At 43.2% G+C, this 13,802-nt stretch overlaps 1 protein-coding gene across 3 annotated transcripts in view; it reads left to right on the top strand.

The window, feature by feature from the left end:
* SCEL (sciellin) overlaps window positions 1-13,802 on the top strand; it is a 335,541-nt gene that overhangs the window by 220,591 nt on the left and 101,148 nt on the right. For all 3 annotated transcript variants that reach the window (XM_061133261.1, XM_061133262.1, XM_061133263.1), the window contains 2 exons: window positions 7,522-7,583; window positions 8,286-8,403. In XM_061133261.1, coding sequence (XP_060989244.1) covers window positions 7,541-7,583; window positions 8,286-8,403 — 161 coding nt within the window. In that variant the 5' untranslated portion in view covers window positions 7,522-7,540. The remainder of the gene's footprint in view (window positions 1-7,521; window positions 7,584-8,285; window positions 8,404-13,802) is intronic.

A 13,802-nucleotide genomic window follows, 5' to 3' on the forward strand; every position in this document is an offset into this window, starting at 1 on the left:
TCCCGGCTGTCCTATATGGAGTGCGCCCCGCGCTGCGCGAGGTTCCAGCCCTCGGGTGTTCCACAAAAGCGCAGAACGAAAAGCTGCGCCTGCTCTCTGTGCCTTCCCCGTCAGAGCGGTCCAGGCAGCCAGGGGCTCGGTGGGCGCACTCTCCCCAGGTGTGGCGCGCCCCCTCCCTTCCGCGGACCCAGTCTCAGTTTCCGCTGGCGCCAGTCGGGTGCGCGCGCCTTCTGCCCTCCGCGTCCCCAGCCCCAGTCCCCGCCCGCGCCGGTCGGGTGCTGCGCCCTGTGTCTCGCCGCGACCTTCCCCTCCCCCCTGCCTCCTGCCTCCGGCGGGGCTGGGCCGGTCCGCAGCCTGCGAGCTCCTCTCTGGACCCTCTCGGTCTCTTTGTTCTGCGAACGGCCGGCAGTGTGTTCGGGCCGGTTAATTTACTCTCTCTCTTTTGGTCTCCCACAGTTCAAGTTGGCAACTCACAGAAGCTCCCTCCGATTGTCCTCAGGGCACTCAGGCCCGGACCCTACCCCAAGCAATGCCGCCTAAGACTTCCCGGGACGGATCTCCGTCCTTAGCTCTTTTGTCTCACTTTTTATCTTTTATATTTTGTCCTACCTCCTTTCGAAGACAATGGGCTGCTTTTCTGGGCGCCTGATGACCTCAGCTAGCGATCAGAAGTTGTTTTGCGAAGTTTGCTCTGCAGTTCAGTTATTCTTTTGATGAATTTGTAGGAGAGAAAGTGGTCTCCCCGTCCTACTCCTCCGCCATCTTGGCTCCACCCCTATTGACTTTTGACAACATGATTTCACATCAGAGTTTTCAACTTAAGCATTTGGTGGTTTAAAAGGGAACAGTTTCTGTAGTTCCCAGCATAATAGAGACACATCTTTTTACACATCTTTGCCCATAATATTACACATTTAAAATATAGTTTTTGGCATATGTGCCAGTAATGGGATTTTGAGAAGCCAAGATGACAGTTGCATCTTTCTCATGAGACATTTAAAACTTGATTGGAAGGAAGCCAAGGACAGCACTTAGAAATAAATCTAATTGGCTGAACTGAGACTATTGAAGTGTGATTATCTGGGTGTTAAGTAAATATGAAATGCAGCGTGACGTCAGCTGCTGAAATAAATAATTTCTTTAAAAAATAATATAAAAATAAGATTTTGCTTCATGTATTTCTTGATATTACCAATTTGAAAGGTTTTTAATCTCCAATCCATTCTACAAACAGGTATTTGTTTAACAAAAGCATTATTCACAGGGACCTATATTGATCCATTTTTAATAGCAGTATAGAAAATTTCCATATGTAAAAATATATATATTCTGGTCAAGATGGAAAGTGTTCCATTGCAGTAAAATTTCTGTGGAATTAGAGGTTGATGAGAGAGGAGCTTGCGCCTTAAAGATTTTAGACTGGAGCTTCTAGAAATGGTTCTGGGGCCACCAAATGGGCTGACATAAGGAGATAATTAGGGTGCTATGGCCAATGGGTCCTAAGGAAAAATAAAGGAGCAGATAACCCTGAGGAAGTTTGTGCAGTTGTGAGTGAAACATGTAGGTTTGATGAAAAAAAAATTTTTTTTCCCACAGTATTAGTCATTTTTCACTTAAAAAAAAGCTCCTGCATACTTATTAAACTATTATCATTTAAAAATAGAGTATATTTTCCTGTCTCATTTCACATCAGAGTTTTCAACTTAAGCATTGGGGGTTTAAAAGGAGTCAATGGACAGCAAGCAGCTAGGAAAGAGTATAAAACATTATCAAGCCACTGAGTAGGGAGAGAGATTCAGAGGAGGAGTCGGGTAAGGAATACTGCCAGGCCGCTCATGGCGTCGCTGTGGCCACGGGAGGGGAGAGGCTCGAGGTTGAGCTGCCCAGCAGTGAAGGAGCAGTTATTTACTACTGCTGCTCCTCCCAGCTCCTCTCCCATAATCTCCCATCTTTTGGAACTTGTGGGCACTTCCTGCATATCTGGGATTGGCTGCATCATATGATACGTTGTGCAACATGTAGTATCGTGCACTGGGAAGACCCTGGCGTTGCAGTCATATAGACCTAATTGCAGTTCCTGGCTGTCACTTCCTCTGTGACCTTGGCCAGGTTATTTAGCCTCTCTTGAGTTCCTATAATTAGAGGTAATGATACTGACCTGGGAGGATTGGATAAGCTGATGTGCACTAAGCATGTGGCACAATCTGAAGCAACAGTAGGAGCTAAACACGTGATCCTTCTTGCTAGGGGCATCAAACACACGGACATGTTGCAAGAAATAGTGTTTTACTAATAAAAGAGTCATTAGTATCTCATGTTTTGAAGACCACCATGGGCTTTTAGACCTTCTGTTTCAGACCTACACAATGACCTTGTAACAAGCAAGAAGAGCACTAAGCTTTAGTAACAAAAATATGAAAGAGTAATCTCATGAAAAACAAGGAGATTTACTTTTCTCTTGCTCAAAGTTAAGAATTAGATCATCTAGGGCTGTCTGGCAACTCTGTAAGGAGCTCTGCCCCTTCTAACTTCCCACTCTGCCATTGTTAGTGTGTGACTTCAGTCCTGAGGTTAGTTCATGGTCCAAAAATGGCCACTCTTACCTTCAGTCTGGCAGTTTCAGAGATGGAAAGGGCAAAGTGCAAAAGGCCTAATTCTTCCCAGGAACTTTCATGAAAGAGGGAACAAGTTGAAACTGGGGTGTCCCAGAGAAAGCAAGTGAGGTCATTGGAAGCTATTCCTAGAAAGTATCCCAGAGACTCTGGGGATGGAGCCAGAGAGGTGTTTATGGGATACCAGAGGCTAATCATTGGCAAGGAGAAAGCAGTAAGGGCCCTAATCTTGTCTGGATGTAGGAGATTATGACTCCTTCTGGAGAATGCCTGGCTACCAAAGCGTGAAAATATCAGATGCTTTAGCAGGATCTGATTAGAGCCAGCCTTGAATATAAGGTGTGATGTGTGTGTTAATCACTCAGTCATATCTGACTGTGACCACATGGACTGTAGCCCTCAAGATTCCTCTGTCCATTGGCTTCTCCAGGCAATAATACTGGAGTGGGTTGCCATTCCCTTCTTCTGGGGATCTTCCTGACCTGGGTTCGAACCCAGATCTCCTGCATTACAGGCAGATTCTTTACCATCTGAGCCATGAGGGAAGCCCAAATATATGGAGTTGCTACATATCAGCACATTCCTCTGTCCGTGGGATTTCCCAGGCAAGAATACTGGAGTGGCTTGCAATTTCCTTCTCCAGGGGATCTTCCTAACCCAGTGATTGAACATAGGTCTCATATATCTCTTGCACTGCAGGCAGATTCTTATCTGCTGAGCCACTGGGGAAGAGTAAATATAAGGTAAAGAGGAGGTGCTGTTCTCTCTACAACTGCAGGGAGTCCCTGGCAGAGAGGAAAAGATGATGAACCTTGAGCTGGAAAACCTCAGGTGGAGTCCCAGCTTTGCCTCTCAGCCACTGCTCAAGCCATGTCTCTGCTAAGTTGGGATTATATAACTCTTAGAACATGGCTATGGAAATGAAATGAGATAATTTATATATTACTATAACATCATCTACAGAATTATTATTGTCTGAACTCTCCTCTTTCTTACCCAGCAGAGCCTAAAGGAACAACAGAAGCCTGGTTTGGGAGGAAATTGAGGTGGAATATGGGGAGGATACCAAGGAAAATCTAAAGAAACAACATCCAGATAGAACCCTACACATGTCACCTTTAAGTCTGGCTTCTTTTGCTTAGCATGTTTCAAGTTTCACCCACATTGTAATGCATATCAGCATTTCATTTCTTTTAGTTGCCAACTGATATTCCACTGTATGGGTGTACCACATGCCGTGTACCCATTCATCCATTGATGGACATCTGGGTTATTTTCACTTTTTGGCTATTCGGAATAATGCTGCCATGACCATTTGTGTGCACATTTTGTATGGACATAGGTTTGTAAGCTAGGAGGTGTCAGGGAATACACAGATGAGGCTGTTCTGTGCGTTTGTTTGCTGCAGTGATTCCTTGAGAAGCTGTCCTGGTTCCCCTCCTGCCAGGCACTGGGGGCAGAGATCATGGGACTCCAGAGATGCCAAGAGTCAGGCAGGCCCTGCTGTGTGCCTACCCTCTCTCAATGTAACGCCAGGTACCTGTCCTGTCTTGCAGTGACTCATCCCAAGCATTATTGCTGGTTGCCCAGGAACGAGTTGGCTTCAGTTTAGAACCAGATTCTGCTTGTTTCCACTTTGGCAGGTTACATCCTTTCCCTGAGTTTCAGGCGTCTTATCTGGGAGATGGAGATAATAGCTGCAGTGCAGAGTTTATGTGAGGAAGAGTTTAAGATGCCTGTGAGGTACCCTGTCAAGAGCAGACACTATGGCTATGGACAGCTGCCCTGTGCAGTGCGGCCATTAAAAAAACGAAGGTCAGAGATACGGTGGCACGAAGCTCTTTGAATGACTTAGCTATTTTAGAAATGTTTAAACTACTTTTCCCGTAAGGACTCTATTAGTTTGCTAGGGCTGCCAAAACAAAGTACCACAGGCCGGTAAGAGAAATTTGTTATCTGGGGGATTTCCTTGGAAGTCCTAAGGTTAAGGCTCTGAGCTGCCAGTGCAGGGGGTGGGGCTCCATCCCTGGTTGGAGAACTGGGATCCCACAGGCCATGTGGTGGGGCCAAAAGACTTTTTTTTTTTAAGTTTTTAAGAAAGAAAGAAATTTGTTGTCTCATAGTTCTGGAGGCTGGCAGTCTAAGATCAAGGTGTCCTCCGTTTTGGTTTCTCCTAAGGCCTCCCTTCTCAGTTTCAGGATGGCCACCTTTCTGTCTGCATCCTCTCACACCCTTTTCTCTGTGCAGACACAGAGAAAAGGTGTCTTTGTGTGTCCAAATTCCTCTTCTTATAAGGTCAGAGGTGAGGTTGGATTAAGCCTCACCCTGATGGCCTCATTTTAATGTAATCACTTCTTTAAAAGCCCTGCCTCCAAATGCAGACACATCCTGAGACACTGGGGTGTTAGAAATGTTGAAAAGGACCTAACTCAGTGCATAGTAAGCATTGAGGGGGCATCCACTCTGTCCCACAGGCTGGAAATGAGAAGACACAGTCTTGGGTCTGACTTACAGGACACTCGGTCTCTTGTGAGAGACAAATAAGCAGTTAATTGCCAAATGCCTTTTCTCTGTTGACCCTGGCCTGTGTTTCATGGTTGAGTTTGCAATCTCTGCAAATATGTTACCAGCTGTACATTCAGCATTCTGCCCACGTCAGAATCCCAGTTCAGTTGGCTACGAGCCCTTCAGGTCCTTACTGGCTCAGGAAAGGGTTTATCAGAGCCTATTTAGAAACAGAAAGTTGGTTAGCCAAGAGCCCAGAGAAGTGAGGCCAGACTGAGGTGAAGTGAACAAGTGGTTGAGACTGAAGTTTGCCAGGCCCTTTTTCCAAATTTGAGGGGCCTCCACATACATGAGACAGGGTCTGCCCTCCACCCCTTGCGTGTCCAGCACCCAGTGACCCAGGGTGTTCATCTCCTCCCCACACCCAACCACACCTCCTCTATGTCTTTGCTTTATGCTTTCTGAGGTGATGGAAGCCTGTGTCATCATCTTGACAGACATGTCATCAAATCTGACCTTCAAAACGACCACAGTTCATCTCATTTTACACATAAGGGAGCTGAACTATAAATATCATCCCCAAAGTGACACAGTAAATAGCACACCTTAGATGCAGGTCTTTCTAATTCCCTGATGGCGAGGTGGTAAAGAATCCATCTGCCAAACAGGAGACATGAGTTGCCTCCTGGGTTGGGAAAAACCCCTGGCAAAGGAAATAGCAATCCACTCAGTATTCTTGCTTGGAGAATCCCACGGACAGAGGAGCCTGGCAGGCCACAGTCCACGGGGTCACAAAAGAGTCAGACAGGAGTTAGCAACAACTGGTAGCTCAGACGGTAAAGCGTCTGCCTACAATGCGGGAGACCCTGGTTTGACCCCTGGGTCGGGAAGATCCCCTGGAGAAGGAAATGGCAACCCACTCCAGTATTCTTGCCTGGAAAATCCCATGGACTGAGTAGCCTGGTAGGCTACAGTCCATGGGGTTGCCAAGAGTTGGACGTGACTTCCCTTTCCCTTTCACTTTCTAACTTCACTGAGACCTTCAGACTCTCTGCGGAGTGAATAGCTGCCAGTCTTATCCTGGTTGTTAGTCTGAGGTTGGGTCCCCTCGAAGCAGTGCTTGAGAGGCCCTTGGGTGCCTGTGATTTATGAAGGGTATGTGCCTAAGAGAAGGAGAAAGGGAAGAGGGGGGATGGTTGGGGAGGCAGGGGAATGAGTTGGGCCGTGATGCACCCCCTGCTGGCCTAACATCTGCCATGGCGAGGGCTGAAGCACCGGTCGCCTGCAGAAGTGGCTCGGCTCTGCGTTCCAGGGTAGTCAGCTGCTGGCTGCTGGTGTAGTGGATGAGGGTGTATAACTGGCAGCCCCACCAGCCAAGGGCAATTTCCCAGAAGAGATGAAGCTGTGAGCCTATAGTGCCAAACACTAGGCTGGTAAAGTCACCAGCAGCTTCCAATTCTCACCCAATCTTGGGGCACTGATATTCTAAATGAAGACACCAGGGAAACAATGCCTTGATCCAGAAAATGTGTCTTTACCTCTTCAGGTCCTATAGCCAGTTATTGTAGGAGATACATTTGAACCAGAGGGTAGGAGATAGGGGCTTTATAACCCCAACATTAAACCTGTAAACTGCTGTCTGATGATGCAACTGTAAGTCTCAACTCATTTATAGTTTGACAAGGCGATTTTTGTGTACCTTGTTCAGATGATCGTCACAACCTTATGAGGTAGGTAGCAGGTTTCTTTAGCCCATTTTACAGGGAGATTAAGTAGTTCAGAACTTTGATGTCATGAAGCTGGGCCTAGGACTTGCTTCTGACTCAAGATGGAGGACCCCTCCCACATTTCGTACACCGTCTGGTGGGATGGACTCTGCAAAAAACATAACGCCCCACCGAGGGTGACCAAGTCATCACTATTGGCCCAGGACTTTTCCAGTTTAAAAACTGAGAGCCCCACATTTGCGGAAATTCAGGGCTGACTTCTCTGTTAAGCAGAAAGGCCACACCTGGGACTCGCAATACCTGTAGGGCCCCAGAACAGACACTTGTCATATTATCTTTCTTGTCTCCACCTCCTGGTTCAGTGCCAGGCTCTCAATGCATATTTAGTCATTGAATAAATGAATTAACTGATGGGCTGATTCAGTCAATTGCTTGTCCTGTAACATAGGGGGCACTAAATACTCCTGATTTCAGTATCTTCATCTGTAAAATAAATACATTGGAATAGACGAACTCTCATGTTCTCAGGAGACAGTTTATATCATGTATTTGTTATACCAGGTTATGGGACTGTCCGTATCATTGAAGAATGTGTCTCACTAGCAATGAATGAGCCCCTTGTTGATTCTTTGTTAAGTCATTGTCGTGTTTTTTCCCCATCCCCATTTTTCTTTTAGGTCCTAACTGGAAGGCAGCATGTCCAATTTCACCTTGAGAAAAACAAGTCCCACAGGAAACGGTAATGTAGATGGTGTTTCCCTTACTCAGAAAACTTAAACATCTGGGGAAAACAATCCATAGTTCCTAATTTTTTCATGTACCTATGAAATGCTTAGAAGCAGCAGTCTAATTTAATTAACATGGCCAAAGTTAGGCTTAAAATAAAAGTCAGAGCACTGTAGACTTAACTCATCTAATTGCAATTCAAAGATTTCTTTTTAAAAATCAGTTATAGGTGACCTTCTATACTTCTGACCCCCATGAGATCAAAGAATCATGTTATTTATAATCAGAAGCACCAGGACTTGTTGAGTATTATTTATACTCAATAATAAGTAATAAGTACTTCCAAAACATATGTGTTTGTGTGTCCTTCCAAGGCATATTTCTTTCTGAGCAAAATGGCCCACCCACTAAACCCAGTATTGATTTAGCTGAGGCCTGTGGTTCTACATTCCCAGCTGCAGGGCAGGGCTTCATAACGTGCACAGGTAGTTTCAGTTGGCACCCGAGCAGTCTTATATGTTATGTTATCTTTGATGATAGGTGTGGGATTTGTTCTTTCTTGCCAGTGCATCCTACTTTGAAACACTATGAGAGGTTCCAGCCTAGAAGATGGAGGCTGGACCATCAGATGCGCCTCTCAAGATTTCCAAGTTAGCAAACACACACTCAATTCCATGGCACTGTATCTCTTGAGGTTTCATTTTTCTGTTGTTAGATATGAGGACTACCATGCAGGGGATCACACTGAGGCAACAGGGTTTCCAAGAGGTCAACAAAAGAAGGACTTTCTTACAGGATAATAGCTGGATAAAGAAACGTCCTGAAGAAGAAAGGTAAGAGGGCATGGGGAGGGGGGAGTGGGGAGAAGAAAGAGCTATTCTCCATTTGGGAAACTAATGGCCAACTGAAAGTGGATGCTTTTTTGTTTCTAAAGCACTTTGTTGCTTAGCCTCATTTTTGGTAAGATTTAGTTAGCATACATTGGTTATATCAGATTTTTAACAATATCTCTACCATCTTAAATATCCACATACCTAGAAGAACATGAGTTGTGAGTGAGAGAAAGCAGAATTTCATTGTTATGAGTAGCATAGACATTGATAACCTCAGGAAAAAAAAAGACATTCCAGTTTCCAAAAAGTAATACTTAGTCCATGGTGGGATATTCCTGGTATATATTGATCATGTCAGTTGAAACAAACAGAAGTATGATTCTAAATTTACAAATTTAATAATAATTTATCTGAAATTTCCTTATGAGCAAGTGAAATAGATAAATTATTGGCTCATTTTATTTCCCACTGGCTGTATACCTCTAGGTCCAGGAAGGTGCTAAATGCACTGTCACTTCGTGAGTGAAGACATTTACCACCAAGAAAGTATTGTCTGTTTTAAGCATTACGTCTATTAGCTATATGTTTAAAGGTTTGAAGACCATGTCCCTAAACATATTGCCTCATTGCCAGCACAGATTTATGATAGATATTTGTCCAACCCAGATATATTTATTATAAATTGTTTATACACATACACACACACACACACACACACACACACACTGTGTCCTTAGTCACTCAGTTGTGTCCGATTCTTTCACTCCATGGTCTGTAACCCACCAGGCTCCTCTGTCCATGGGGACTCCAGGCAAGAATACTGGAGTGGGTTGGTATGCCCTCCTCCAAGGGATCTTCCCAACTCAGGGATCAAACCCAGGTCTCTCACATTGCAGGCAGATTCTTTACCATCTGAGTCACCAGGGAAGCCCAAGAATACTGGAGTGGGTAGCCTATCTCTTCTCCAGGGGAGCTTCCTGACCCAGGATTGAACCGGCGTCTCCTGCATTGCAGACAGATTCTTTACCAGTTGAGCTACCAGGGAAGCCCATATATATATATATATATGCATATATATATACACACACCACACACACACACACATATATGTGTGTGGTGTGTGTATATATATATGTATGTATGTATATGTATATGCATATATATATGCATATACACACATATGCATATGTTCTTTGATTCCCTCTTACATGTCAAGTTAGATGCTAGGTACTTTACATATAAAGCATCACTAAATCTCACAACTTTCCTACAAGGTAGGTATTACATTCTCATTTTGCAGAGGGGAGTCTGAGGCTCAGAGAAGTTAGGTAACTTGTCCAAGAGCACACAACTATTAAGTGGTAGAGCTGAGAGTAACATGACCCATTGTCTTTCTGTTACACCAGTGGATCTCAGTCAGGGACAATTTTGCTCCCAGGGGATGTTTGACAAGGTCAGGAGACATTTATAGATGTCAAAACTGGGGACGCGGTACTCCTGACATCTAGTCAGTACAGACTAGGAATGCCACTAAAAAACCTATTAATACAATGCATAGGATACTCCTCACAACAAAAAATGATCAAACCTATAATATCATGAGCACTGAAGTTGGGAAGCCCTTCATTACAGGATACTTACTCCAAGTTTTCTACTAAACTGTCCATGCATGGTTGTAATTGGTGAACAAAAATGTCTATTAAAATCTATTATTTTAAGGAACTATAGGGGTATTTGGAGATACACTAAGTTTCGGAGGTAGCACTCTTAGACAACAATCAGTTCCACACACTAAGTTTTGGAGTTAACACTCTTGGATGACAATCATTTCCTTCTATAAAGCAACATTTACTGCTTCTCTTGAAACCTATTATGACATTTCTATTTTTCCAAAGTGACAGAGGGATATCAAAGGTGAATTTGGCGCTGCATGTACTTGCACAGATGTGGGGAGATAGAGATGTCTAAGACAATTTACAGTCGGTAGGAGCGATTGTTTTATGTCAGACACACTTCCTTAAAAAGGCCTAGGGAAGCTTGGACAGTGTGACAGCTTCTCAGTGAAGGGGAAATTGGCTCTGGTACTTCCCCCACACTCGCTGGCCCAGTGCTGGGCTCCTTGCTAGGATTTTTCTTTAGGCAAAAAGTGCATCTGTTGTCTGCTGCTCTCCCCCAAGTGTAGGGAGGGGATACCGGGAATCTGGAGGGTTCTCTTGAGATCTATGAGGGTGTATATTCACTGGAATTGTTTCCGTTTCACTGTTCATCTTTCTTTTTAATTATCTACTACAGTTCTTTTATAGCTTTATTGTCAGTGGTTCCAGAGTGTTGAGTAACATTAGTGAAGCAGAACCAGGAGAAATGTGATATTTCAGGTTTGGTTGGGTTCACATTAAAAGGCTCAGATGCTTACTCTCTGCCTTGGCTCAAGGCCAAAGTCTTTACTACATGTTTTGACATTTACTAACATTGCCTTTGGGCTTCCCAGGTGGCGCTAGTGGTAAAGAACCTGCCTGCCAATGCGGGAGACATAAGAGATGCAGGTTCAATCCCTGGGTTTGGGAGGTTCCCTGGATGAGGGCATAGCAACCCATTCCAGTATTCTTGCTTGGAGAATCCCATGGACAGAGGAACCTGGCAGGCTGTAGTCCACGGGGTTGCAAAGAGTCAGACATGACTGAAGCAACCTAGCACATACACACACAACATTGCCTGTACTTTCAGGTCCACTGTATAAAGTAAGAAAAATATAACTTTAGGATTTTATGTATGAAGGCCTATTGCATGATTGACCAGTAGGAAAAGCAAAAGTTTGGAATATAGAGATCTGGGTCCTAAACCCACCCTTGTCACTTGCTAATCTTTTAGCTTTAGGAAAGCCACAGACTCCCTGAGCAATTTTCTCATCTGTGAATTGGATGAGTGTCTCCCTTGCCTAATTTATAGGGTATTTTAAAGACCAAGCAGAGCACATTATACAATCTCATGGTTCAAAAATAGGCTAAATCTGTGAACAATCAACCTTCTTAACCACAAATACTGGTATGTATTTTCCTACACTTTGTCAAGAAAAACTATCAAAGTCATCAAGTGGAAAAATTTCAGACATAACAGACTTAATTAAATTTAAAATATGTTTGAAAAAACATTTGCCTTCCTGCAGAAAAGCATGCTTCTTTTTTTTCCCCATTTAATTTTATTATTTGGAGGCTAATAACTTTGCAATATTGTAGTGGTTTTTGCCATACATTGACATGAATCAGCCATGGATTTACATGTGTTCCCCATCCCAATCCCTCCTCCCACCTCCCTCTCCATCCCATCCCTCTGGGTCTTCCCAGTGCACCAGCCCTGAGCACTTGTCTCATGCATCCAACCTGGGCTGGTGGTCTGTTTCACCCTCGATAGTATACTTGTTTCAATGCTGTTCTCTCAGAACATCTCACCCTCGCCTTCTCCCATAGAGTCTAAAAGTCTGTTCTGTACATCTGTGTCTCTTTTTCTGTTTTGCATATAGGGTTATCGTTACTATCTCTTTAAATTCCATATATATGCGTTAGTATACTGTATTGGTGTTTATCTTTCTGGCTTACTTCACTCTGTATAATGGGCTCCAGTTTCATCCATCTCATTTGAACTGGTTCAAATGAATTCTTTTTAATGGCTGAGTAATATCCCATAGTGTATATGTACCACAGCTTCCTTATCCATTCATCTGCTGATGGGCATCCAGGTTGCTTCCATGTCCTGGCTATTATAAACAGTGCTGCAATGAACATTGGGGTACATGTGTCTCTTTCAGATCTGGTTTCCTTGGCGTGTATGCCCAGGAGTGGGATTGCTGGGTCATATGGCAGTTCTATTTCCAGTTTCTTAAGAAATCTCCACACTGTTCTCCATAGCAGCTGTACTAGTTTGCATTCCCACCAACAGTGTAAGAGGGTTCCCTTTTCTCCACACCCTCTCCAGCATTTATTGCTTATAGACTTTTGAATAGCAGCCATCCTGACTGGCATGTAATGGTACCTCATTGTGGTTTTGATTTGCATTTCTCTGATGATGAGTGATGTCAAGCATCTTTTCATGTGTTTGTTAACCATCTGTATGTCTTCTTTGGAGAAATGTTAAAAAGATCATACATCATGACCAAGTGGGCTTTATCCCAGGAATGCAAGAATTCTTTAATATCCGCAAATCAATCAATGTAATACACCACATTAACAAATTGAAAGATAAAAGCCATATGATTATCTCAATAGGATGCAGGAAAAGCCTTTGACAAAATTCAACATCCATTTATGATAAAAACTCTCCAGAAAGCAGGAATAGAAGGAACATACCTCAACATAATAAAAGCTGTATATGACAAACCCACAGCAAACATTATCCTCAATGGTGAAAAATTTAAAGCATTTCCCCTGAAATCAGGAACAAGACAAGGGTGCCCACTCTCACCACTACTATTCAACATAGTTTTGGAAGTTTTGGCCATAGCAATCAGAGCAGAAAAAGAAATAAAAGGAATCCAAATAGGAAAAGAAGAAGTGAAACTCTCACTGTTTGCAGATGACATGATCCTCTACATAGAAAACCCTAGACTTTACCAGAAAATTACTAGAGCTAATCAATGAATATAGTAAAGTTGCAGGATATAAAATTAACACACAGAAATCCCTTGCATTCCTATGCGCTAGCAAAGAGAAAACAGAAAGAGAAATTAAGGAAACAATACCATTCACCATTGCAACAAAAAGAATAAAATACTTAGGAGTAAATCTACCTAAAGAAATGAAAGACCTATACATAGAAAACTATAAAACACTGATGAAAGAAATCAAAGAGGACACAAATAGATGGAGAAATATTCCAAGTTATGTATTGGAAGAATCAATATTGTGAAAATGAGTATACTACCCAAAGCAATCTATAGATTCAATGCAATCCCTATCAAGCTACCGATGGTATTCTTCACAGAACTAGAACAAATAATTTCACAATTTGTATGGAAATACAAAAAACCTCAAACAGCCAAAGCAATCTTGAGAAAGAAGAATGGAACTGGAGGAATCAACATGCCTGACTTCAGGCTCTACTACAAAGCCACAGTCATCAAGACAGTATGGTACTGGCACAAAGACAGAAATATAGATCAATGGAATAAAATAGAAAGCCCAGAGATAAATCCACATACCTACGGACACCTTATCTTCAACAAAGGAGGCAAGAATATACAATGGAAAAAAGACAACCTCTTTAACAAGTGGTGCTGGGAAAACTGGTCAACCACTTGTGAAAGAATGAAACTAGAACACTTTCTAATAGCATGCTTCTAATATATACAAAGTAGTTGGCTGAGTGTTCCCACACTCTGATGAAAGAAACCAAAACCAAAAAACCAA

This window comes from Dama dama, chromosome 30 (genome assembly GCF_033118175.1).
Source record: "Dama dama isolate Ldn47 chromosome 30, ASM3311817v1, whole genome shotgun sequence".
Taxonomy (NCBI): domain Eukaryota; kingdom Metazoa; phylum Chordata; class Mammalia; order Artiodactyla; family Cervidae; genus Dama; species Dama dama.